The sequence below is a fragment of the Erythrolamprus reginae genome, unplaced genomic scaffold, assembly GCF_031021105.1.
Source record: "Erythrolamprus reginae isolate rEryReg1 unplaced genomic scaffold, rEryReg1.hap1 H_27, whole genome shotgun sequence".
Taxonomy (NCBI): domain Eukaryota; kingdom Metazoa; phylum Chordata; class Lepidosauria; order Squamata; family Dipsadidae; genus Erythrolamprus; species Erythrolamprus reginae.
This window is the reverse complement of record NW_027248481.1, coordinates 138,616-164,369: the sequence shown is the minus strand read 5'-3', so window position 1 is coordinate 164,369 and position 25,754 is coordinate 138,616. Positions and strand designations below refer to the sequence as shown.

The 25,754-nt window shown below is 45.9% G+C and overlaps 1 protein-coding gene across 3 annotated transcripts; it reads left to right on the top strand.

Moving 5' to 3' along the window:
* The first annotated feature begins 274 nt into the window (after positions 1 to 274).
* Positions 275 to 25,754, top strand: TADA3 (transcriptional adaptor 3). 3 transcript variants are annotated; one of them, XM_070730709.1, is made up of 10 exons: positions 275 to 376; positions 1,078 to 1,143; positions 2,295 to 2,514; positions 4,043 to 4,284; positions 5,916 to 6,021; positions 8,075 to 8,216; positions 10,350 to 10,453; positions 12,921 to 13,030; positions 20,435 to 20,620; positions 23,459 to 25,754. In XM_070730709.1, the coding sequence occupies exons 3-10, from the start codon at positions 2,308 to 2,310 to the stop codon at positions 23,649 to 23,651; spliced, it is 1,290 nt and encodes a 429-aa protein (XP_070586810.1). In that variant the 5' UTR covers positions 275 to 376; positions 1,078 to 1,143; positions 2,295 to 2,307; the 3' UTR covers positions 23,652 to 25,754. The 3 variants fall into 3 exon arrangements, with proteins under 3 accessions (XP_070586810.1, XP_070586811.1, XP_070586809.1); XM_070730710.1 differs by lacking the exon at positions 275 to 376 and adding an exon at positions 393 to 456; XM_070730708.1 differs by lacking the exon at positions 275 to 376 and having other exon boundaries at positions 465 to 1,143.

Here is a 25,754-nt window from a genome sequence, read left to right as displayed (position 1 = left end):
CTTCCGCACTGGCCTGGCCCGTTCCAACAAACACGTTCCGCCGGGGGAGCGCGCGGGAGCTTAATCCTATTTTTTTAAAAAAGGTGTTCACGACACACACCAGGCGGCGAATTAAAACGTTTATAATCGACCACAGAGAAGGGAGACCAAAACGTAAGAAACGGAGGCAAATTCATTTTCCTCCTTTCACACCTCTCCCCCCCGTTTTTCCGGTGAGTATGGTATGACCCATCCTCCCTGCGCCTCCATATTTGGCCATGAGAAAAAAGACGGCATGGGTGGGGTCAAAAGGACGTACCAGTTTAAAAAAAAAAAAAAAGAACGAGGCGTTCTACGGCTCCGCGCCTTGGGTTTTTTTGCAGCCAATGAGTGCGAAGTAAGGAAAGGAGCACGCGGCCAATGAAAAGGCTCGACCGCTGAAGCGGAAGGGGCGGGAGTCTCCAGGCGGAGTGTTAGGTGTTTTTTGTTTTTTTTGTGGGAGAATTCGGCCGAGATACTTTTCCCTCATCACCCCACCCCCCTTTCTCGCCGCTATGGCGGTTGGGAGTCTCCCCCGCGGCCGGCTGCTGCATCTCCGGCCGATACGAGTCGCCCCTCTTGCCTTCCTGGCGCGCCCCGTATGGGTGTAAACCGGAAGGAGCCTTTGGAACCGGAAACGCCCCCCCAATAATTTCCCCCCGCCTTTCTCCAGCGCCCCCTCCTGGCTTCTTTCCCCCCCTCGTTCATCATTTGCTCCTCCACCGTCCATAGTTCCTATTAAGTGCTTCCTGATATCCTTTGCAAAAAGCAGCATCAGGCTCCAGATCCCTCCGTCCTCGTTACTTATAGGACCTCGTCCTCGCTGATCGTATAAGTAACCAGAGAATCCCCTCCACAATTCCTTGCCTGGTCTTGGCCTTCCTTCTTGCAGGAATTGTTCACTTCCATATAATCTCGCCTGCTGAAGCTACCCTGTCAAAAGCCTTCATTGGCCATAGCAGTCCCTTCTTTTTCTGGTGATCGTTTGTTTCTGTTTTAAAAAAATAACTTTTTGTTTTTCCACTCAATGGATTCTTCCCAATTCAACTGTGCCTGCAGTGATGCCTCCGTCTCAGCAAGATTCCTGCTTGTGAAGAGCTAACTCGTCTCCAGTATTTTTGTAGGGTAAGGAAATGGAGCTCCTCCCTTATGATACCAGGTTACAGCGCCTTGGTCTCTTCAGCCTTGAAAGACGGCGTTTAAGGGGTGACCTGATCGAAGTGTATAAAATCATGCATGGGGTAGAAAAGGTGGATAGAGAAGAATTCTTTTCTCTATCACACAACACTAGGACGAGGGGGCCCTCCCTGAAGCTCATAGGTAAGAAAGTGAAGACAAATACAGGGAAATATTTCTTCACCCAGATGGTCCTTGGTTTATGGAAATCACTTCCAGAAGAGGTCGTGACAGCTGTCAGCCTTGATAGCTTTAAGGCAGGATTAGACAGATTCATAAATGCCAAGTGTATCTGTGGTTATTGAAATGGATGTCCATCTGCCGCCTCTATGTTGGTTGAGGCAGGCAGGATTTCCTTGGGTGCCATTTTTGGGGGGTCAAGGGAAAGGGAGGGTTTTGCCTTCTCTTTCTGCTCAAGATCCCCATGGCCACCCTGTGACACAATGCTGGACTCGATGGGCTTTGGCCTGATTCAGCAGGTCTCTTCTTATGTTCTTATGTTTTGGGGGGTTAGGAATATCAAATGAAATAATTTCATTCCCTGGGTGAGGTTCCGCTGTTATGTAGCAAATGTATTTATTTATTTTGTTCCATTTGTATGCTGCCCAACTCCCTAAAGACTCCGGTGGCTCACAACAAGAAAGAACAAGACATACAGTATTTTAAAAAATCCAGACATCTAAAAAGTGAGACTGTTTAAAAACGATTTAAAACCTACAATAAGACCATACGTATCATTTATGCCCGGAGCTTGTTGATGTATCATCTGATCAACGGCCGCAGGCCTGCCTGAAAAGCCAGGTCTTTACAGCCAATAGGATTGGGGTAGCAAGGATCTCGGGAGGTAGCTGGTTCCAGAGAGCCGGGGCCACCACAGAGAAGGCCCTCCCCCGTGGCTCCACCAGCCGACACTGTTTAGCTGATGGGACCCAGAGAAGACCAACTCTGTAGGCCCTTATTGGTCACTGGGAGCTATGTGGTAGAAGGCAGTCCCGAAGATAGCCTGGCCCTAAGCCATGTTAATGTCATTAAATTGTTGATGTCACTCTTTTCATGCTTGCATTTGTTATATTTTCTCCCCCCCCCCCCCCTTTTCTCAGGCTCGGCGACACCATGTCTGAATTGAAAGATTGTCCCCTTCAGTTCCATGATTTCAAGTCTGTGGACCATCTGAAAATGTGTCCACGCTATACGGCGGTACTGGCCCGTTCTGAAGATGATGGTATTGGCATTGAAGAGCTTGACACGTTACAGTTAGAGCTTGAAACATTGTTGTCATCTGCAAGCCGCCGACTTCGGGAGCTGGAGAATGAAACCAAGGTGAGATGGCAATTGAGCCCTCGTAGAAAGAAGGCCCTTTGGATGGAGTCTTCCGGTTGATCAGATATAATTGATCAAACCAGAATTGGATTCCTGCCCGTTCATACCGGTTCTATAGAACCAGTAGTGGGAATTTCTCCCCTCTTGCCCAATCGGCACCAATAACTGGCTGGACATGCCGAACCAGCTCTCTCAGTGGCACCATCTTGTTTTTATTCTTAATTTTATTCTTATTTATTTATTGGATTTGTATGCCGCCCCTCTCCGAAGCTGTGTGTTTGGCACTGCTTGCACACGTGGGGCATGCAATACAATCACACCCATGCAGCACATGTGGAACCTAACTGGCAGCTAGGTAAGTCATAACTCACCTGTGGATCAAACAGTCCTTACGTTTGTGAACGGCAAGTCATTTTCAGAAAGCAAGAATATAGAGAAGGCTGCTTTTTAGATGGCAGAGCCCATTTGGGTCCGTGCTTTAAGGTCACTCGAAGAAACTGTATAGAAAAGCTAGACTTCTGTAAAATCATAACTGTAAAATCACATCTGGCTCCGATGATCATGCCTGATAGTCTCAAAATGGGTGAACAGTGCGGTCAGGCGGTAGGGAAAGCGAGTGGAATGCTTGGCTGCATAGCTAGAAGTATAACAAGCAGGAAGAGGGAGATTGTGATCCCGCTGTATAGAGCGCTGGTGAGACCACATTTGGAATACTGTGTTCAGTTCTGGAGACCTCACCTACAAAAAGATAATGACAAAATTGAACGGGTCCAAAGACGGGCTACAAATATGGTGGAAGGTCTTAAGCATAAAACGTATCAGGAAAGACTTCATGAACTCAATCTGTATAGTCTGGAAGACAGAAGGGAAAGGGGGGACATGATCGAAACCTTTAAATATGTTAAAGAGTTAAATAAGGTTCAGGAGGGAAGTGTTTTTAATAGGAAAGTGACCACAAGAACAAGGGGGCACAATCTGAGGTTAGTTGGGGGAAATATCAGAAGCAACATGAGAAAATGTTATTTAGCTGAAAGAGTAGTAGAGGCTTGGAACAAACTTCCAGCAGACGTGGTTGGTAAATCCACAGTAGCTGAATTTAAACATGCCTGGGATGAACATATATCCACCCTAAGATAAAATACAGGAAATAGTATAAGGGCAGACTAGATGAACCATGAGGTCTTTTTCTGCTGTCAATCTTCTATGTTTCTAAATTTGGTAACATCACCAATCTAGCACTGATGATGTTGCCTACTTTGGTAGTGAAACATCTGCAAAAATAAACCAAGCTCAAAGAGCACTAAGGACCCTGCTTCCTACATGCATTAGCTTAACCACACATAACACAGAATTGTGGGTAATTTGAACTATTCTCTTCCATCAGAGTTCTTCTGATGTTAGCAAGCATTCCATAATGCAACTGTCCTGCTAAAGAACCCCTTTCCTGATTCTCCTTTCCAAGATAGTTATAGACTCCTTTCTATGTGACCCTTTAATCTACCTTTTTTTCTTTCTTCATTCTCATCAGATCTTGACAGACTGGCAAGACAAGAAAGGAGACAGGCGATTTCTGAAAATTGGCAAGGACCATGAGGTGGGTCCGTCTATCAAACATAGCAAGCTCAAGAAGCAGAAGCTAGATGTGAAAGGAAGCCACAGCACTCCAGGACGGCCTAAATCCAAGAACCTGCAGCCTAAAATTCAAGAGTATGAATTCTCAGATGATCCAATTGATGTGCCCCGTATCCCTAAAAATGATGCACCTAACAGGTAACTACCATCTTATCCATCATCACCATACGTATCTGCATTATGGAGCACAAAGAAGAAATAGCATCCGGTGAGGTCCCACAGAGTTGATCTCCTTAGGGTCCCGTCGACCAAACAATGCCGACCGGCGGGACCTGGGGAAGAGCCTTCTCTGTAGCAGCCCCGGCCCTCTGGAATAAGCTCCCCCCAGAGATTCGCACTGCTCCCACCCTACTTGCCTTCTGAAAGAGCCTAAAAACTCTTCTTTATCTCCAGGCCTGGGGTTACTAGATCTTCCCCTCTGACCAATGAATGTTTCTAGTATGATTGTTGAATGAATGGTAATGATAGCTTTTTAAATTAGAATTTTTTAAAGAATTGTTTTTAAATGTATTATTAATTGGATTGTTTACTATTGTTTTCTGATTTTTTTTTGTATTTGCTGTGAGCCGCCCTGAGTCCCCGGATAGGGGCGGCATACAAATCCAATTAAATCTTGATCTTAAATAACTATTGCAAATAGTTACAGCAGGAAAGAGCAACCTCTATTCTTTCAAAAGAGGTGGCAGAAAAAAAGGGGTCACTAAACATATTCCGCAGTTTGCCATTCCTTGTCTTAATAATATCTGGCAATTATTATTGGTTCTTGTTACATGGATTGTACTCTCAGAATAAGTGCTCTGGGGTTCCCCACATGTTGAACTTCAATTCCCATAGTCCGCATTCTCAACATGATTTGCACCCAAGGCTCTTGGCTAAGAAAGGCGGTGTACAGTGTTCCCTCGATTTTCGCATGGGATGCGTTCCGAGACTGCCCACAAAGTCAAATTTCTGCGAAGTAGAGATGCGGAAGTAAATGCACTATTTTTGGCTATGAACAGTATCACAAGCCTTCCCTTAACACTTTAAACCCCTAAATTGCAATTTCCCATTCCCTTAGCAACCATTTAGATTATTACTCACCATGTTTCTTTATTAAAGTTTATTTAAAAAAATATTTATTAAAGGCGGATGAAAGTTTGGTGATGACATATGATGTCATAGGGCGAGAAAAACTGGTATAGGGAAAAAAGAAAAGGGGGGACATGATCGAAACATTTAAATATGTCAAAGGGTTGAATAAGGTCCAGGAGGGAAGTGTTTTTAATAGGAAAGTGAACACAAGAACAAGGGGACACAATCTGAAGTTAGTTGGGAAAAAGATCAAAAGCAACATGAGAAAATATTATTTTACTGAAAGAGTAGTAGATCCTTGGAACAAACTTCCAGCAGACGTGGTAGATAAATCCACAGTAACTGAATTTAAACATGCCTGGGATAAACATATATCCATCCTAAGATAAAATACAGAAAATAGTATAAGGGCAGACTAGATGGACCATGAGATCTTTTTCTGCCGTCAGTCTTCTATGTTTCTATGTTTTTAAAACCCACAAAGTATTTTTTTAATTAATATTTTTTAAAAACCGTGGTATAGACTTTTCGCAAGGTTCAAAACCGCGAAAATCGAGGGAACGCTGTACTGCTTGTGCCAACTAGGAAAGGTTCTAGCTTCTTAGTAGTCCAGCTTTTAACGTGTTAGGTTAGACTGTCATGTTGCCCATTATAAGCAATCTTCCTGAATTATGGTTCTTACTGTTTTATGTTCATAGATTCTGGGCTTCAGTGGAGCCCTACTGTGCTGACCTCACCAACGAGGAGGTCCGTACCTTAGATGATCTTCTCAAGCCACCTGAAGATGAAGCTGAACACTACAAGGTAAAAAAAAAAAGCGGAAACAATTCATTCAGCCTGTCCTAAATTTGGATTGAGATAATTCTCCGTACATTCCTCATGTTAAAACTGTTTTGTGGTGGTCATTTTGATCTAAGGCAGGTGTCGGATTCTACATTGACTTTACTGGAGCACAGACCAAGTATACCGCCCCGAGTCTTTGGAGAATGGTGGGATAAAAATCTAATAAAAAAATAAAGACAGTGGTACCTCTACCTAAGAACTCCTCCTCTAGTTACGAACCTTTCTAGATAAGAACTGGGTGTTCAAGATTTTTTTTGCCTCTTCTCAAGAACCATTTTCTATTTACAAACCCAAGCCTACGAAACTAACCAGAAAAGGCAGGGAGAATCCTCCATGGGGCCTCTCTAGGAATCTCCTAGGAGGAAACAGGGCTGGAAAAGGCAGGGAGAAACATCCACGAGGGCTGTTTAGGAATCTCCTGGGAGGAAACAGGGCCTCTACTCTCCCTGTGGTTTCTGCAATTGCACACATTATTTGCTTTTATATTGATTCCTATTGGAAAAATTGTTTCTTACAAACTTTTCTACTTAAGAATCTGGTCATGGAACGAATTAAGTTCGTAAGTAGAGGTACCACTGTATAGTCACATGCTGCTAGACTATAACATTACAGCTCTAATCAGCATGACCAAGTAAGAGAAAATAAGTGCCGCAATTCAGCATTTGATAGTCTGGAGGACAGAAGGAAAAGGGGGGACATGATCGAAACATTTAAATATGTTAAAGGGTTAAATAAGGTTCAGTAGGGAAGTGTTTTTAATAGGAAAGTGAACACAAGAACAAGGGGACACAATCTGAAGTTAGTTGGGGGAAAGATCAAAAGCAACATGAGAAAATATTATTTCACTGAAAGAGTAGTAGATCCTTGGAACAAACTTCCAGCAGACGTGGTTGGTAAATCCACAGTAACTGAATTTAAACATGCCTGGGATAAACATATATCCATCCTAAGATAAAATACAAAAAATAGTATAAGGGCAGACTAGATGGACCATGAGGTCTTTTTCTGCCGTCAATCTTCTATGTTTCTATGTAAAAACAGGCATGTTGCACGCTGGCCAGCTCATCTTCAAGTTTTTGGTGCGTGTATATGCACATGTGTTTTGGTTTGGGCACTCGGTCCCAAAAAGCTTTGCCATCACTGCATTAGGGAATAAAGGATATTGTGCTATAATCATTCAAAATAGAAAAATTGGAAAGAGAATAAGAAACGATTGAGTTGAACGGACGCAGCCCACTTAGAATTAGAATCTGAAATATGGGGCAGCATTTGGCTACATGTATGCCTTGAGGCATAGTTCAATTGTTTGGAGATACAGTGTTCCCTCGATTTTCACGAGGGATGCGTTCCGAGACTACCCGCGAAAGTCGAATTTCTGCGAAGTAGAGATGCGGAAGTAAATACACTATTTTTGGCTATGAACAGTATCACAAGCCCTCCCTTAACACTTTAAACCCCTAAATTGCAATTTCCCATTTCCTTAGCAACCATTTAGATTATTACTCACCATGTTTCTTTATTAAAGTTTATTTTAAAAAATATTTATTAAAGGCGGACGAAAGTTTGGTGATGACATATGACGTCATCGGGCGGGAAAAACGTGGTATAGGGAAAAAACCGTGAAGTATTTTTTAATTAATATTTTTGAAAAACCGTGGTATAGACTTTTTGTGAAGTTCGAACCCGCGAAAATCGAGGGAAAAATATATTTAGCGATAGCAATAGCACTTAGATTTATATACCGCTTCACAGTGCTTTTACAGCCCTCTCTAAGCAGGTTATAGAGTTAGGATATCGCCCCCAACAATCCGGGTCCTCGTTTTACCCACCTCGGAAGGATGGAAGGCTGAGTCAACCTTGAGCCTGGTGAGATTTGAACTGGTGAACTACAGCCAGCAGTCAGCAGAAGCAGCTTGCAGTACTGCACTCTAACCACTGTGCCACCAAGGCTCATATTTGACCTTCTGGTGTGTGAGCTGGCTCCCATTGACGCCCTGTTGCCCTGTTCTTGTAGATCCCACCCTTAGGAAAGCATTACTCCCAGCGCTGGGCTCAGGAGGACCTGCTAGAAGAGCAGAAGGATGGGGCTCGAGCTGCAGCTACTGCTGATAAGAAGAAAGGCGTCTTGGGACCTCTGACCGAACTGGACACTAAAGGTATCCTGAACTATTCCGTCACATCTTTTCCAGAATAGAAGAGATTGAAGATGCTATTTTACTAGAAAGCTTTGGGGGTTTGGGTTTTTTTTTAAAAAGAAAATATAATCTTTATGGAAGATAGATAGGGGAGGGGATACATAAAGCAAAAGGACTATGCGAGTATTGGTACAAATGTACATGAATTTAGAGTATACAGTTATAAATCAAAATACACGGTTACATATATAAAAGGAAATAAAGCTAAAAAGATAGAAAGAGAAGGAAGGAAAAAGGGAAAGGAAAGAGAAGAGGAAAAATTAAAAATAGAGAAGAAGAAAGAAAGAAGAGATAAATTCATATCTATAAATTTATCAGATGTCGTAAATAATGTCAACTTATCTGTTGACCCAATTATCTACAGCTTTTAAGATCTTTACTATCAGTATAGATGAAAGTTTTGGGTTTCTAAACTTGAGTTAGAGTTTAAATTTTGTCATTTTGAATTTATTCATCCTTTTATCAATGATTCATAATGTTATTTTATAAGTTCGTAGGATAATAGTTTTGGTGATGGGTAGGAGGATCATGATGGAGTTGTATGTTGTCTTTCCTCCAGCCAAATGTACCATTTATTCCACACTTTGTAGAACTCTGGTTCCTCTTTATCCTATAGTTCAGTGGTCATTTTGAACTTTGAGCTTTGTTCGTTTACTTGCAGAATCCATGCTTTGCAAATAGTCCTCACTTAATAACAGTCATTAGGAGTGGAATTTCCATTGTTATGTGATGAAATCATAAATTATGTCAGATGTCTATGCCACTTAGCAGTGGCAGTTCCTGGTTATTCTCATTAAGCCAATCAGTGTGGTCATTAATGATTTGACATAGCCGTGACCTCCCGATTTCCTACTGCCTTCCCCACTGACTTTGATTGTGGAAAGCTGGCAGGGAAGTTCATGTATACGATTATGTAAACTTGCAGAATGCTGCAACATTTGGAAATCTAGGTCAGGTGCTAAGTGCATAGATTATGATCTATGCATCTAGCACCTAGTACTACAACTTCTGGAACTTTGGGGACTGATCATAAGAACCACCCATTTGGAGCCATTGTAAGTTCAAACATTTGCTGAACAATTAGTACTGTAGTTTTTGGACTATAAGATGCATTTGAAAGATGTTAAAAGAAAAAAAAAAGGTTTTGTTCTCTTCAGCCCCCAGAGGGACTTTGCAAGCTTCCTCAACCCTCAGTGCACCCAGTTTTTGCAAAAATGGGCCCGTTTTTCACAAAACTGGGTATTTTTTCCTTCCTCTAGCCTCCAGAAGCATTCTCTAGGCCTCCCAAACCTCTCCGCGCACTCTATTTTTTGCAAAAACAGACCTGTTTTGCAAAAAATGGGGCATGAAGAGGGCTTGGAGGTCTGCAGAGTGCTCCTAGGGGCTGAGGGAAGGCAAAATTGCCCCCATTGCCCCCATTTTTGCAAAAATGGGAGTGCTTTTGCCTTCATGCAGCCTCCAGGAGCATTCTGCAGGCCTCCCAAACCCTCTGCACAGCCCATTTTTGCAAAAATGAGATGTGGGGGCAAGGCTTTGGGAGGCCAAAAATGGCTGTATTTGGTTTATAAGATGCACCAACATTTCCACCCTCGGGGGTGCGGGGGTCTTATGCTCCAAAAAATAGGGTAATTAACCAAATATTACTTCTGTAGGAAAAGTGGGAAAATTGATAGCCCTATTGCCTACTTCAGCTCCTTGCTTCTGAGAGCTACCATTTAACAAAAAAAGGGAGAAACCAGAGATTTTATTTATCTCTGCTTTATGTGTTTAGTAGCTGCAGACCACTGTTTCTCACCCTTGCTGACTTTTCAATTTCCAACTCCCGCAATTCCTCGGTCAGCAATGTTGAAATAAAAACTGATTCAGATTAGCAGTTTATAGGCTGGAAGTGGGTGTTTTCAGTTCCTTAAAGGTTAGCATAATATGCCACGTAAAGTCAGTCCCTTCCGATGTGTTGAAGGTTTAATTCCCTTTGGTTTTAATAGTATGGCGAGAATCCTGGAGTTGCTCACTGTAAAAGTGCCACATTATTGCAAGTGATGTTGACCCCGACCTTCCTAGTTCTGAGTTGTTCCTTCGTTTTCTCCTCTCCAGATGTGGATGCTTTGTTGAAGAAATCGGAGTCCCAGCATGAACAGCCAGAGGATGGGTGTCCCTTTGGACCTCTGACCCAGCGCCTCCTGCAGGCACTTGTAGAAGTAAGGAATATTTTTTTTAAAAAAAATTAAAAAAATATTTTTTATTTAAAAAGACAAAAAGGACATATATAACAAGAAAAAGAGAAGAAAATGGACAAAAAACCTGAAAAACAAACAGACAAAACAGACAAACAAACAATAACGAAGGAAGAATGCGATTTTCATAGTGTAGTATAAGTGGTAAAACATCATAAAACAAATACCGGTAGTAATACAATTTGAAATTATATTTTCAATACAGTTTGTTCGTAGTAACTTATCGATAAATACAATATATAGATAGATAGATATATAAATTAGTATAATTAAATTTTCGCTCATATTCTCTGTGTGTAGGTCATCTATAGTCAAGCTAATCTTCATAAATTTATGATGCTACCATAGAAATAAAGGAATAATTAAAAACAACAGCAACAGAATATCAGGCTCCAGTAAGCTCAGATTTTCTAGGGGAGGATCTATTGAAAAGATTTACCTTGGTCTCTGCTTCTTTTATTATTATTATTATTATTATTATTATTATTATTATTATTAATTAGATTTGTATGCCGCCCCTCTCCGTAGACTCGGGGCGGCTCAGAACAGTGATAAAAACAATACATGGTAACAAATCTAAATCTTTCCTCTCCAGTCAATCAGAATAGAGCTGGAAGGGACCTAGGACAGCTCCTTGTTCAGGCAGGAGACTCTATACTCATGATGATGAACCTATGGCGCAGGTGGCATGCAGAGCCATATCGGCTGGCACACGAGTCATTGCCCTAGTTGTGCTCCAATGTGCATGTGTGTGTTGGCCAGCTGGTTTTTGGCTCGCACAGAGGGCGTTTTTGGCTTCCAGAGAGCCTCCAGAGGGATGGGGGAGGGCATTTTCACCTTCCCCTGGCTCTACAGAAGCCTTTGGAGCCTGGAGAGGGTGAAACACGAACCTACTAGGTCCACCAGAAGTTGGGAAACAGGCCATTTCCAGCCTCCAGGGGCCTCCACGGAGCAGGGGAAGCTGTTTTTGCCCTCCCCAGGCATTGAATTATGGGTGTGGACACTCACACATGCACAATAGCATGCACGCACGCTCTTTCGGCACCCGAGGAAAAAAAGGTTCGCCATCACTGCCCTACACCCATGATGGTGAACATGCGCATGCTAGCCAGCAGATTCTCGGCCTTGAGGAAGTCTGTTTCGCCCTCCGGAGGCTTTAGGGAAGCCCCAGAGTGCAAAAAAAACGCCCAACGGGCAAACTGGAAGTTCAGAAAAACAGACTTCCGATTTGCCAGTTGTGCGTTTTTTTTGCACTCCGGAGGCTTCGGGGAAGCTTCTCTGAAGGCTCCGGAGTGTGAAACAGAACATAATGGGCAAACCGGAAGTCTGTTTTTCCAAATTTCCAGTTTGCCCCGCTGGGCGGTTTTTTTGCACTCTGGGGCTTCCCTGAAGGATCCAGAGTGCAAAAAACAGCATAACAGGCAAACCAGAAGTCCGTTTTTCCAGACTTCCGGTTTGCCTGTTGTATGGTTTTTCTCACTCTGGGGCTTCGGGGCAGCTTCTCTGAAGCCTCCAGAAGGCAAAACGGCCTCCCCAAGGCCAAAAAGCAGCTGGTACGTGAACATGCCCACTGGAACTGACATAGGACTCTGTGATATGGCTCTGCATGCAACCTGTAGGTTCCCCATCACAATTCTATATTATTCCAGATAAGTGGCTGTCCAGTCTCTTCTTAAAGGCCACCAACGATGAAGCACCCACAATTTCTATTCCACTGGTTAATTGTTCTCGCTGTTACAGAAGTTTCTCTTTAATTCCAGGTTGCTCCTCTCCTGGATTAGTTTCCATCCATTTTTCCTTGTCCGGTGCTTTTGAAAAGAATTTGACCCCCCTCCTCCTTGTGGAAGCCTGTCAAATTCTGGACTACTGCTACCCTGTTTCCCCCAAAATAAGACATCCCCTGATAATAAGCCCAATTGGGCCTTTGAGTGCATGACAATAATGCCAAGTGCTAATTTCAGGGCTCAAAAAAATATAAGACAGGGTCTTATGTTTGGGGAAACATGATGTCATGTCCCCTTCTAGTCCTTCTTTTCTCTAGACTGGCCCATACTGAAATCCTGCAGTCTTCATATGTTTTAGACCAGGAATCTCCAACTTTGGCCACTTTATGACTTGTGGACTTCAGTTCCCAGAATATTCCTCAGCCAGCATGGAATTCTGGGAGTTGAAGTCCACATGTCATAAAGTGGCCAAGGTTGGAGATCCCTTTTTTTAGACTGCAGGCTTTTAATCATTGTAATTGATCGTCTTTGCGGTTTTTCCAAAGTTTCAACATCTTTTTTAAAAAAATCCAAAACTGGATGCTGTATATCAGGTGTGGCCTTAACTAAGGCTTTATAAAGTGGTACTAATCATGCAGTTTTGATCCTATGCCTCTGTTTATACAGCCAAGGATTGTATAATCTTCTCAGTCCACCTTTCTCTCTAGGAAAACATCATCTCCCCTATTGAAGATTCGCCTATTCCTGAGATAGCAGGCAAAGACTCTGCAATTGATGGGGCGAGCACTTCCCCTCGCAGCCAGAACAAGCCCTTCAGGTGAGCATAGCAATTATTTCCTCTTTTTTTAAAAAAAAAAGATAATTTCATTCCTTAAAATATTTGTCCTATTCCTCTTCATATTTAGATGTTTATGAAGCATTGTGGAACATCAGTGTAATCCTAAACAGATCTATTTAAAGTAATTCCTACTAAATTTCATGGAGCCTTTTTGCTTGGAATACTGAGAACACCAACCTTGTCTGCCTCTTTTTTAATGTGTGTTTTTGTCTGTTGTAGAAACATAGAAGACTGACGGCAGAAAAAGACCTCATGGTCCATCTAGTCTGCCCTTATACTATTTCCTGTACTTTATCTTACACTGGATATATATGGGGGACATGATCGAAACATTTAAATATGTTAAAGGGTTAAATAAGGTTCAGGAGGGAAGTGTTTTTAATAGGAAAGTGAACACAAGGACAAGGGGACACAATCTGAAGTTAGTTGGGGGAAAGATCAAAAGCAACGTGAGAAAATATTATTTCACTGAAAGAGTAGTAGATCCTTGGAACAAACTTCCAGCAGACGTGGTAGATAAATCCACAGTAACTGAATTTAAACATGCCTGGGATAAACATATATCCATCCTAAGATAAAATACAGGAAATAGTATAAGGGCAGACTAGATGGACCATGAGGTCTTTTTCTGCCGTCAGTCTTCTATGTTTCTATGTTTCTATATGTTTATCCCAGGCATGTTTAAATTCAGTTACTGAATTTGTAATTGTTTTGGTTGTTGCCTTGGTGGAATTTGTAATGTTTTGTTATATTTTTAAGATGATTTACTTCATGTTTCTCGTTCAGTTGTTCTGAGTCATGTTTTAAAGGGTGGTTGTCTAAATCAACTGAATAAATAATCTCTATAGCTTTGGAGAAATCTAGGCTAAGCAACTGAAGAAAAGTACCAGGCAAAGAGAATAAACAGTGAAAATAGACACCAGGTTTAATGAACTAAATTTGCTTAGGGTGCCTTTAGAACTTGTTAAAGTTAAAGCAAATAAAATACCCCCCAAAGCTAAACAAGATAGTTGCCATGCTGAAAATCTGTGAAGAAAAAACACATAGGGAGGAATATTTGTCCAGCCAAATGCTAAATTCCACAGAAGAGCAAACAAAACAAGGAGTTATACTGAAACAAGCAGTGCAAAGAAATTGAGGATGACCGCAAAACCAGAAGGACAAGAGATTATTTAAGGAAAATATAAAGATGAAGTCAAGCCCAGTAAATAGACAGATACCGGTAAGTCAAATAAAAGACAAAGCAAAGATCAACTGGAGAAAGAAGCTATGGAAAAGGCATGAAATTGTTCTTCTCCCCATTTGATGATGCGTGGAAAGTTACAAACACTGAATTAAAGCCAGAATTCTGAAAAGTGAAGTTTAAAAAAATTCCAGAAAAGATTGCAGCTTCATTACTTGATGATACACTAATCTAACATAGAAACATAGAAGACTGACGGCAGAAAAAGACCTCATGGTCCCTCTAGTCTGCCCTTATACTATTTCCTGTGTTTTATCTTAGGATGGATATATGTTTATCCCAGGCATGTTTAAATTCAGTGACTGTGGATTTACCAACCACGTCTGCTGGAAGTTTGTTCCAAGCATCTACTACTCTTTCAGTAAAATAATATTTTCTCACGTTGCTTTTGATCTTTCCCCCAACTAACTTCAGATTGTGTCCCCTTGTTCTTGTGTTCACTTTCCTATTAAAAACACTTCCCTCGTGGACCTTATTTAACCCTTTAACATATTTAAATGTTTCGGATCATGTCCCCGCTTTTCCTTCTGTCCTCCAGACTATACAGATTGAGTTCGTGAAGTCTTTCCTGATACGTTTTATGCTTAAGACCTTTCACCATTCTTGTAGTCTTTGGATCTGTTCAATTTTGTCAATATCTTTTTGTAGGTGAGGTCTCCAGAACTGAACACAGTATTCCAAATGTGGTCTCACCAGCGCTCTATATAAGGGGATCACAATCTCCCTCTTCCTGCTTGTTATACCTCTAGCTATGCAGCCAAGCATCCTACTTGCTTTTCCTACTGCCCGACCACACTGCTCACCCATTTTGAGGCTGTCAGAAATCACTACCCCTAAAATCACTAACCATTTAAAATCTTGCCAGTTGGTGCAATTAAAAGAAATACTTACTCTGTGTATGCAGCTGTGGCAAACACAGCAGTAGCCAAGGGACTGGAAAACATCAGTTTATATTCCATTACCAAAAAAGGACAGTCTTCAAGAATGCTTAAAACTATTAAACAATTGCACTTCTCTCAAACTCCACTAAAATAATAATCAAGATTTTACGATCTAGACAATCCCTGGAATGAGAACTGTCAGATGTACAGGCTGGATTCAGGAAAAATCACAATTTTCAAAATCAAAATGTCTGCATTTGTTTTATTGATTATATAAAGGATTTTGACTGTAAGCCACAAAAAATTGTGATAGTGATAAAACCAGGCCACCTCCTCTGTCCAGGACAGAATTTGTCTGAGGAGCAGATGTCAATGGAAACAGACTGTGCAAATGGCTCAGAATTTGTTAAGCGAAGCATTTGTTCAGTGAATTTGCCTCATTTGAAGGTTGTTAAGTGAATCTCCCATTGACTATGCTCATCAGAAAGGGGTCACATGGCCCCGGGACAATGCGATCGTCAAAAAATATGGATTGGTAGCCAAACGTCCCAAATCTTAATCACTTGGCTACGGGGGTCCTGCCACAGTTGTGTGAAAACTTTAACTTTCGTAAACTCCTTAAAACCCACTTCTGTCATCAAGCGTGGGGGAACTGAATCATCTCCCCCTGCCAGTATTCCAAATGTGAGACCACATTTGGAATACTGTGTTCAGTTCTGGAGATCTCACCTACAAAAAGATATTGACAAAATTGAACGGGTCCAAAGACGGGCTACAAGAATGGTGGAAGGTCTTAAGCATAAATCTTCGGCTCCTCGCTGCTGCCGCGCTACCGAGCAGATCAGCTGTTGGGCGGCCGAAGGAACCTTCCCTTGGTCTTCCCGCTGCCCAGGCAAAGGGGAAACCCCAAGATCGCTTGCCGCTTACCGCTTGCCGTTCACCCGCCCCGCCCGGCTTCCGCTTGCCGCTTGCCATTCACCCGGCCGCTCCGCTTGCCCGTTCACCCGCCCGCCCGCCGTTTGCTGCTCGCCCATTCACCTGCCCGCTCGCCGTTTGCTGCTCGCCCATTCACCCGCCCGCCCGCCGTTTGCTGCTCGCCCATTCACCCGCCCGCTCGCCGTTTGCTGCTCGCCCATTCACCCGCCCGCCCGCCGTTTGCTGCTCGCCCATTCACCCACCCGCCCGCCGTTTGCTGCTCGCCCATTCACCCGCCCGCTCGCCGTTTGCTGCTCGCCCATTCACCCGCCCGCCGTTTGCTGCTCGCCCATTCGCCCGCCCGCCGTTTGCTGCTCGCCCATTCACCCGCCCGCCCGCCGTTTGCTGCTCGCCCATTCACCCGCCCGCCCGCCGTTTGCTGCTCGCCCATTCACCCGCCCGCTCGCCGTTTGCTGCTCGCCCATTCACCCGCCCGCCCGCCGTTTCCTGCTCGCCCATTCACCCGCCCGCCCGCCGTTTCCTGCTCGCCCATTCACCCGCCCGTCCGCCGTTTGCTGCTCTCCCATTCACCCGCCCGCCGTTTGCTGCTCGCCCATTCACCCGCCCGCTCGCTGTTTGCTGCTCGCCCATTCACCCGCCCGCCCGCCGTTTGCTGCTCGCCCATTCACCCGCCCGCCCGCCGTTTGCTGCTCGCCCATTCACCCGCCCGCCCGCCGTTTGCTGCTCGCCCATTCACCCGCCCGCCGTTTGCTGCTCGCCCATTCACCCGCCCGTCCGCCGTTTGCTGCTCGCCCATTCACCCGCCCGTCCGCCGTTTGCTGCTCGCCCATTCACCCGCCCACCCGCCGTTTGCTGCTCGCCCATTCACCCGCCCGCCGTTTGCTGCTCGCCCATTCACCCGCCCGCCCGTTTGCTGCTCGCCCATTCACCCGCCCACCCGCCGTTTGCTGCTCGCCCATTCACCCGCCCGCCGTTTGCTGCTTTGAGTTTTGGCTGCGGGGGGAGGGAGTTAGGAAAGTCCTACTTCTCCCCCTGCAGCCAAAACTCAAAGCCTGTATCCTGCCGCCCGGTTTACCCAGGACACGAGCGGCGAAGTGACTTGGAGGAATGGAAAGTCCAAACCGCCCGGTTTCAGTGGGGTTTCCCCGTTGCCCAGGGATCTGGGCTCTCGCGCTTTGCGTTGGACGAGGCGGCGGCTGGCGCCGTTCATTGACTCTTCTTCTCCCTTCCTGGCGACCTCGGCCGGTCCTTTTCGGGGCTGCGTTGCTGCATCCTCCGATGCCGCCCACCGAGGAGATTCCTTCGCCCGAACGGAGGTGGCTGTGGTGGGTTCAAGGGACCAAGAGCCGGTCCTTTTCGGGGCTGCGTTGCAGCCTCTGAGGCCACTTCCGCCCACCGAGGAGATTCCTTCATCCGGAGGCGGAAGTGGCCTCACTCCGGCTCCAAGCGCGGGGCCTGGGCGGCGGGCAAGCATTGGGAGGGCCTCGCCGTCCCCTGGCTGGAGAAGAGCTCCCCTCCCCACGATCTGGGACGGCATGGCCGTCATCAAGTTAGTGCGCGGCGGTCCTGATGGCGGGCAGGTGAACGGGCGAGCAGCAAACAGCGGGTGGGCGGGTGAATGGGCGAGCAGCAAACGGCGGGCGGACGGGTGAATGGGCGAGCAGCAAACGGCGGGTGGGCGGGTGAATGGGCGAGCAGCAAACGGCGAGCGGGGGGAGGGAGTTAGGAAAGTCCTACTTCTCCCCCCGCAGCCAAAAACTCAAAGCCTTTCTCCTGCCGCCCGGTTTAACCAGGACACGAGCGGCGAAATGACACCCCCCACCCCAGCACTTTGAATCCCGTCGCAAGGTAAGCTTTGGGGCGGGGCGGGCGGGGCCCTTTTGTGCCAGTCGGGGAGGCGGCGGCGGCTGCAGCACAGGCGGGCGGGGGAGGCCGGCCCGCCGGAGGGGCGATGCGGGCGGCGGAGACAGGCGAAGGGAGCCGGGCGGGGGAGGGCGGGGGCTACTCGGTTCTTCCTCAGCCGGGGGTAGCCGGAGCGCCGGCCAGGCGGGGGCGGGCGAGGCGAGGGCTGCGGGGCGTGCCGGGCTCCAAGTTGCCGCGCTGCCTTTGTAAACCTGCCCGAGGGAGGCGAGGGAGCCCCTTTGTTGGCCGGCGGCCTGGCCGGCCCTTGGCGCGCGGTGCCCGCGGGGACTGCTGCGGCGGGGCCTGCCCACTGCCTTCGCCCAGACCAGAGGCGTCGCTCGGCTCGGCTTGCAGATCCGCGGAGGCATCGCCGAGGGCGGGCTGAGCGGCGCTGTGTTGGGAGCCCGTGCCGTGGGAGCGGGCGGCTTGGCCTTGCGGCGGTGGCTTTACGGGTCCTCGCTGGCGGCCTTTTCCCTCCTCCCGCCGGGCGGAGGAGGCTGCGGGGCTTTCTAAAGGGAGGAAGAACTTGCTATCGAGCCTGCTAATGAAATCCAACCGGCGGAGGGTCTGAAATTCCACCCGAGGGGAAATGGGGGAAAAAAGCCCAGCCGGGAGCGCGGCGCCAGGCATTGTTCTCCGGACCCCTCCCGCAGCCTGGAGAGGGAAAGGGCCGCTGCGGGTTGGATTTCATTAGCAGGCTCGATAGCAAGTTCGATAGCGGCGGGCGAACGAGGCGAGCGGCGGGCGAACGAGGGGAGTGGGGGGCGAACGAGGGGAGCGGCGGGCGAATGAGGCGAGCGGCGGGCAAACGGGGCGAGCGGCTGGCGAACGGGGCGAGCGGCGGGCGAACGGGACGAGCGGCAAACGGCGGGCGGGCATCAGCGAGGATCCGAGGCGGCGGGGAAGACCCAGGGAAGGTTCCTTCGGCCGCCTAGCAGCTGATCTGCTCGGCAGCGCAGCACCAGCGAGGAGCCGAAGATCTTCGGCTCCTCGCTGCTGCTGCGCTGCCGAGCAGATCAGCTGCTAGGCGGCCGCTCGAGAGCAAGAGGGGGAGAGAAAGAGAGAGAAGGAAAGAAAGAGATAAGAGAGGGAGGAAGAGAGTGTGAGAGAGGAAGAAGCAACATAGAGAAAGAGAGAGAGAAAGAAAGATGAGAAAGGAAGGAAGAGAGTGACCTGATCGGGTGGGGAAAATCGCGATATAGTGTTCGCGAAGATCGAGATGGTAACAATTGCTAAAAAATCGCAATATAGCGTTTCGCGAAGATCGAGATCGCGAAACTCGAGGGATCACTGTATATCCATCCTAAGATAAAATACAGGAAATAGTATAAGGACAGACTAGATGGACCATGAGGTCTTTTTCTGCCGTCAGTCTTCTATGTTTCTGTGTAGTTTTTTGTGTATGATATGACTGTATGTATGTTTTCATATATTGTGGGTTCTTGTTTTTTTGACTTTTTAAATGTATTATTGTTATTTTAGATTCTAACTATTAGATTTGTCATTATATATTGTTTTTATCATTGCTGTAAACCGCCCCAAGTCTACGGAGAGGGGCGGCATACAAATCTAAATAATAATAATAATAATAATAATAATAATAATAATAATAATAATAATAATAATAATGGTCATAGGTCACTTTTTTCCAGTGTTTATTTATTTTGTTTTATTTATTTCTTTGGATTTGTGTGCCGCCCTTCTCCAGCGGACTCAGGGCGGCTTACAAGATAGAATCAATACAAAATGCAAAATTCATAAAACCCAAACATAAAACCTAAGTCTAAAAACCCCATGGAATTAAAACAATTCAACCAGATTCATCCAACCACAGTCATCCTATCAGCTGGAGCAGAATCTCAACACTCAATGGCCCCAAGCCTGCTGGCAAAGGTGTGTTTTTAAAACCTTTTGAAAGGCCAGCAGAGTGAGGGCAGTGCGAATCTCTGGGGGGAGTTGATTCCAAAGGACCGGAACTGCCACAGAGAAGGCCCTTCCCCATATGTCCCGTCAGTCAACATTGCTTAGCTGACGGGACCTGGAGAAGGCCGACTCTGTGTGATCTGACTGTCTTCTGCGATAAGTGAGGCAGGAGATGGTCCCCTAGGTGAATCTGGTCTTAAGCCATGTAGGGCTAATGTAGGGCTTAGGACCATGTAGGTTATAAGCCATGTTATTAAGTGAATCACCGCAGTGGTTGAGTTACAGCACAGTTGTTAAATGAATCTGGCTTCCCCCATTGATGGTCAAAAGGAGATCACTTGGACTTTTTCAACTGTCACACGTCTGAATTTTGGGCGTGTGACCGCGGAAGAGATGGCAGCAGTCGTAAGTCACCTGTTTCAGCGCCGTTGTATGTTTGAACCACTGTAAGTCAAGGGCTACCTGTAATGCTGCTTCTGTTCCCCCGCCCCCTTTCAGTGTACCCCACACAAAATCTCTTGAAGGCCGCATCAAGGAAGAACTGATTGCTCAAGGCCTGCTGGAGTCAGAGGACCGGCCGGCAGAGGACTCGGAGGACGAAGTGTTAGCCGAGCTGCGGAAGAGACAGGCTGAGCTCAAGGCGCTAAGCACCCACAACCGGACCAAGAAAGCTGAACTGCTCAAGTGAGTGAGAGAGAGAGACCGACTAGCACAGCGTTTCTCAACCTTGGCTGTTTGAAGATGTGTGGAATTCTGGGAGTTGAAGTCCACACATCATCAAACGGCCAAGATTGAGAAACACTGGACTAGTGGCAGGCCTGATCATCTACCTTTTTTTATATAAAAGGTTTTTTTAGGTTTTCTCCACAATTTCCCTATATGCATCTATGCAGATTGATTGATTGATTGATTGATTGGATTTGTATGTCACCCCTCTCCGTAGACTCGGGGCAGCTAACAACAGTAATAAAAAACAGCATATAAATCCAATACTAAAACAACTAAAAACCGTTAATTGTAAAACCAAACATCCATACATACATACAAACAAACATACCATGCATAAATTGTAAATGCCTAGGGGAAAAGAATATCTCAGTTCCCCCATGCTTGATGGCAGAGGTGGGTTTTAAGGAGCTTACGAAAGGCGAGGAGTGTGGGGGCAATTCTAATCTCCGGGGGGAGTTGGTTCCAGAGGGCCGGGGCCGCCACAGAGAAGGCTCTTCCCCTGGGCCCCGAAAACAACATTGTTTAGTTGACGGGATCCGGAGAAGACCCACTCTGTGGGACCTAACCGGTCACTAGGATTCGTGCAGCAGTGGTTCTCAACCTGGGGGTCAGGACCCCTTTGGGGGGTCAAACGACCGTTTCACAGGGGTCGCCTAAGACCCTAGGAAAAGACAAATTCCCCATTGTGTCAGGAACTAAGGCTTCTATTCTGGCGCCTTGGAACATATGTTTACAATCCAACCAATCATGCGTTTGCAATGGGGGTGTCCCTCTGACCTTCCTGACAATCAGCTTAAAACTGATTGGCACTAGACTTATGGTTGGGGGTCACCACAACATGAGGAACTGTATTAAGGGGTCACGGCATTAGAAAGGTTGAGAACCACTGGGCTTAAAACGTATCAAAAACATACATAATTATACATTTTTATCCAATCTATCGTGAGTCAGTATCCTATTTTTGCACCTGCTTTATGCTGCTGTTCTATCAGTCTGTTTTTCCTCATTTCTTTACACTCCCCTCCCTCTATCTCCATTTCCTCCTTCTACCTTCTTTCTCTTTCTCTCCCCTTTCCTACTTCCCTCCTCTCCTTCTCTTCTCCCTTCCCTTTCTACTTCCCTGAGAGCTGCCTGGATGATGCTGTTGCTCATTGTTTTTCACTGGCATTTTGTTTTGTTTTGTTTTCTTGATTTTTGCCAATCCGTTGAGCCCAAAACTGCTGTTGCTAAGTGACAGCTATGAATTTTGCCTCATTTTACAACCTGCCTTCTTGAATCACCGCAGTTGTTTTAACTTAGTGACACAGTTGTTAAGCTAACCTAGCTTCCCCCTTGCCCATTTGTTTATTTATTTATTCCTTCTGAGTCTCAGGAGAAGGGCGGCATAGAAATCAAATACCTACATACATACAGTACATACATGCATCCATAAATAAATAAATTTATCCATATTTATATGCTGTCGAACTCCCAAAGGACTCTGGGCGGCTCACAATCTGAAATCCGATGACTTTTTAAATTTATTTTTAATTTTTTAATTTTTGTTATTTTATTTATTTTACTGTATTGTATTTTTTTATTTATTGGATTTATATGCTGCCCTTCTCCAGGGGACTCAGGGCGGCTTGCAGCATGAAAATACAAAATCGACAATATAAAATCCTACTCCAAAAGCTACATTTGAACATCCAAATAATTAAAACCTACCCAAAACATTTAAAACCATTCCACCAACATTCATTTCATCCAAATCATAGTTTTCAGCCAGAGGCCTGCTGGCAAAGGTGTGTTTTTAGAACCTTTCGAAAGGCCAGGAGGATGAGGGCGGTGTGAATCTCTGGGAGGGAGTTGGTTCCCAATGGCTGGGGCTACCACAAAGAAGGCCCTTCCCCTCGGTCCTACCAGCCGACATTGCTGGGCTGAAGGGACCTAGAGAAGGCTGACCCTTTGGGACTTGACCGGCCGCTCGGATACACGAGGCAGGAAACGGTCCTATAAGTAATCTGGTCCTAAGCCATGTAGGGCTTTATAGGTAATAGCCCACAGTTTAAATTGTGTTTGGAGACCAGTCGGTAGCCAATGCAGCTCACAGAGTGATGGTGATATGTGGGTCTGCCTTGGTAGGCCCATGACTGCTCGCGCGGCTGCGTTTTGCACTAGCTGCAGTTTCCAAATGTAGAAAGACTTTGCTTGCCCAAAAAAAAGGGGGATCACAGTGACGCCGGCACAATGGGGCGTAGAAATCCAATTAATTAAATAAATGCAGTTGTCTAATGAAATACAAGTCATTTGCCAAGCGCCCAAATTTTGATTGCAGGCGGGTGCTGCGATGGTGGCATGCATGGGAAAAACGTTCCTTAAGTCACTTTTCCCCCCAGCGTCCTTGTAACTCTGAACGATCGCTTAACTTAGAGAGCCGGGGTGGCGGAACAGGTAGAGTGCTGTACTGCAGGCCACTGAAGCTGACTGTAGATCTGAAGGTCAGCGGTTCAAATCTCATCACCCGCTCAAGGTTGACTCAGCCTTCCATCCTTCCGAGGTGGGTAAAATGAGGACCCAGATTATAGGGGCAATAGGCTGGCTCTGTTAAAAAGTGCTATTGCTATTGCTAACATGTTGTAAGCCGCCCTGAGTCTAAAGAGAAGGGCGGCATAAAAATTGAATAAATAAATTAAATGATAGATAGATAGATAGATAGATAGATAGATAGATAGATAGATAGATAGATAGATAGATAGATAGATAGATCCCAGGATGACTCACGAGAGCTGTGTTTGTTTGTTTCCCTGACAGGCTGGCCAAAGAGGAAATTCACAGGCAGGACCTGCGCCAGCGCGTGCGCGTAGCTGACAACGAAGTCATGGATGCCTTCCGCAAGATCATGGCCGCCCGGCAGAAGAAGCGCACCCCGACCAAGAAGGAGAAAGACCAAGCTTGGAAGAGCCTCAAGGAGCGCGAGAGCATCCTTAAGCTGCTCGATGGTTAATGCCCCAAGACTGCCCGGCCGAGCTTCTCCGTTGGGACCCTAGTAGAGGCCCCGGCTGAAGTGGAGTGGTCAGCCACGGGGGGTAGAGACTATGGCAGCCTCCCTCACTGGTTTCTCACCGCTCCTCTTGCAGAGCGGTCTTTCAGCCGAGACTCTGGACCGGTTGGCTTCCCAGCAGTGTGCCTTCTTCTCCTTTTTGGGCGTGGCTTTGAGCCCCCTGTGGCGGGCTGTGAAATTGCAGCATCCGGATTGCTTAAAGCGGCAGTCCCTCTTTTCGACATCCGTTAGGGGCAAAGTTAACGCTGCGGTATGAAGGCGAGGCGGAACAAAATCTTTTTCATGAGGTCTTGCGTACCAAATACCAGGTTTTGGGATCTGTCAGCAGCACAAACTGGAACCCGATGGTTCTTGAAGTTAGATTATTTTCTCTCCCCCCTCCTCCCCTTCCTATGTGCCACTCTTCCTTTATCCCTGTTAAGGAAAACAGCATCTTGAAAGCTATAGACGAAGGTCAGGTGCAGGAACATCCTTTCTTTAAAGGCCTGTCTTTTCTTGCTTTGTTTGGGAACAATTAATTGACGTATGTCTCATCAGCAACCAGGGCTGATCTAAGATGAAGCAGCCAGGGAAGTTCTGGTGCGTGGGTAGAATTTGCCATTCTCTGCCTGTCATGTTTGTAGAGGGGAGGCTTTGCCACCTCCTGCCTTTCACTGTTCAAACATAATTACAATCCAAACCCTGTCAAAAGATGAGATCTGCACTACTTGGCTGGAGATATATATATATATATTTGGCAAGGCAGCTATGAAGTCTTTTACTTCCCGTTTTGCTCATTGTCTTCCTGTGGGGGTGTCGAGGCTAGAGTATGTTCTCCCCTCTAGCCCCCTATAGAAAGCAGTTGTCCTCCATAGGAAACAGAGAAAAAAAAATACTAGTGGCTTCTGGAGCAAAGGGCTGAGCAATTCGAACCTTCAAACGGTCCGAGAAGGAGGAGAAAGGATTTTAATATTTCAGTGGAATGGACTGGGTGACCCAGTCTCACCCCAGACCAATTCCCCAAAACACACAATTCAATAACAAAGTTGCAGAGGGCTAGAAAGTATGATCGGGAAACAGGAGGTGGTGGGATGAGTAGGAGGAAGGAGAGATTTCCTTCCTCCCCACCACAGAATGTATATTTTAACCCAGCCTCACTCGGAAACTCCGGAGAAAGTGAGAAAATAAGCCGGGAAGAAACTTTTAACGAAAAAGTTTTTCATTTTTTTAAAAAAAAGAGATAATGGAGGAATAGCTCTTCCGTGGGTCATGAACCACAAGGCAAGGCAATGAACCACTTTGCAACACGTGGCTGTTTTCCCCCTGCAAAGCGGTACATGGCCTGAATCTATTTTTGGGGGTGCTTCCTTCCACCAGCCGCTTAGCAGGCAACCTGTGTGAAACTCTGGCGAATTGGTAGTGAAAGAACAGGAGGTTGGATGGAACAAGGCCATCTGCATCTCTTTCTCACTTAGATGCAGATAAATCACACACGCACACACCCAAAACTTGGCTTCATCAAAAAGCAATGTGCATTTTAATCTGCCTGCTTGCCTGTCCATCCATCTCTTTGATTCATTCCACCTTCTGGCCTCAGGCTCCACTATTCCGTGTAAATTCTCACTAAAATGGATCATACTAGGGAGTGGAAATGGGTGTATGGGGGAAATTAATGAATTTTGTGTTGATAACCAGCTTGGAGAAGAGGCCTGAGCACATGTTCGCCTTGGATTATACCTGTATGGACAGACTTCTTCCACCACTAACCGTCTTCAAAGATTGACTCCCAGTTTTCTTAGTCTGTCTTTTTAACCCTCTTCCCCAGTTTGGACTTCCTTTTGCTTCCCCTGTTTACCAGCAGGTTTCAATATTCAGTCCGTTGTGCGAAGACTTTTCAACCTCTGTTGCTTTGGGGGGTGGGGGGGAGAATAACCAATGTAAATGGCTTTTAGGGTAAGAGACAGAAAATAATACGTCCGTGATGAAAGGATGCTAAGGTACAAGAAGCTGGCATTTGGAGAAAAGGTCAGAACCATCCCCAAAGGATTAATAAATCCAAGAGCCAAA

What these genes read in the sequence shown, in the direction of transcription:
- TADA3 (XM_070730709.1), top strand. Translation starts at nt 2,308, where the DNA reads ATGTCTGAATTGAAAGATTGTCCCCTTCAGTTCCATGATTTCAAGTCT. An exon ending in TCCTGCAGGCACTTGTAGAA is followed by an intron (nt 10,454 to 12,920) that starts GTAAGGAATATT and finishes CTTTCTCTCTAG; the next exon opens with GAAAACATCATCTCCCCTAT. An exon ending in AGCCAGAACAAGCCCTTCAG is followed by an intron (nt 13,031 to 20,434) that starts GTGAGCATAGCA and finishes GCCCCCTTTCAG; the next exon opens with TGTACCCCACACAAAATCTC.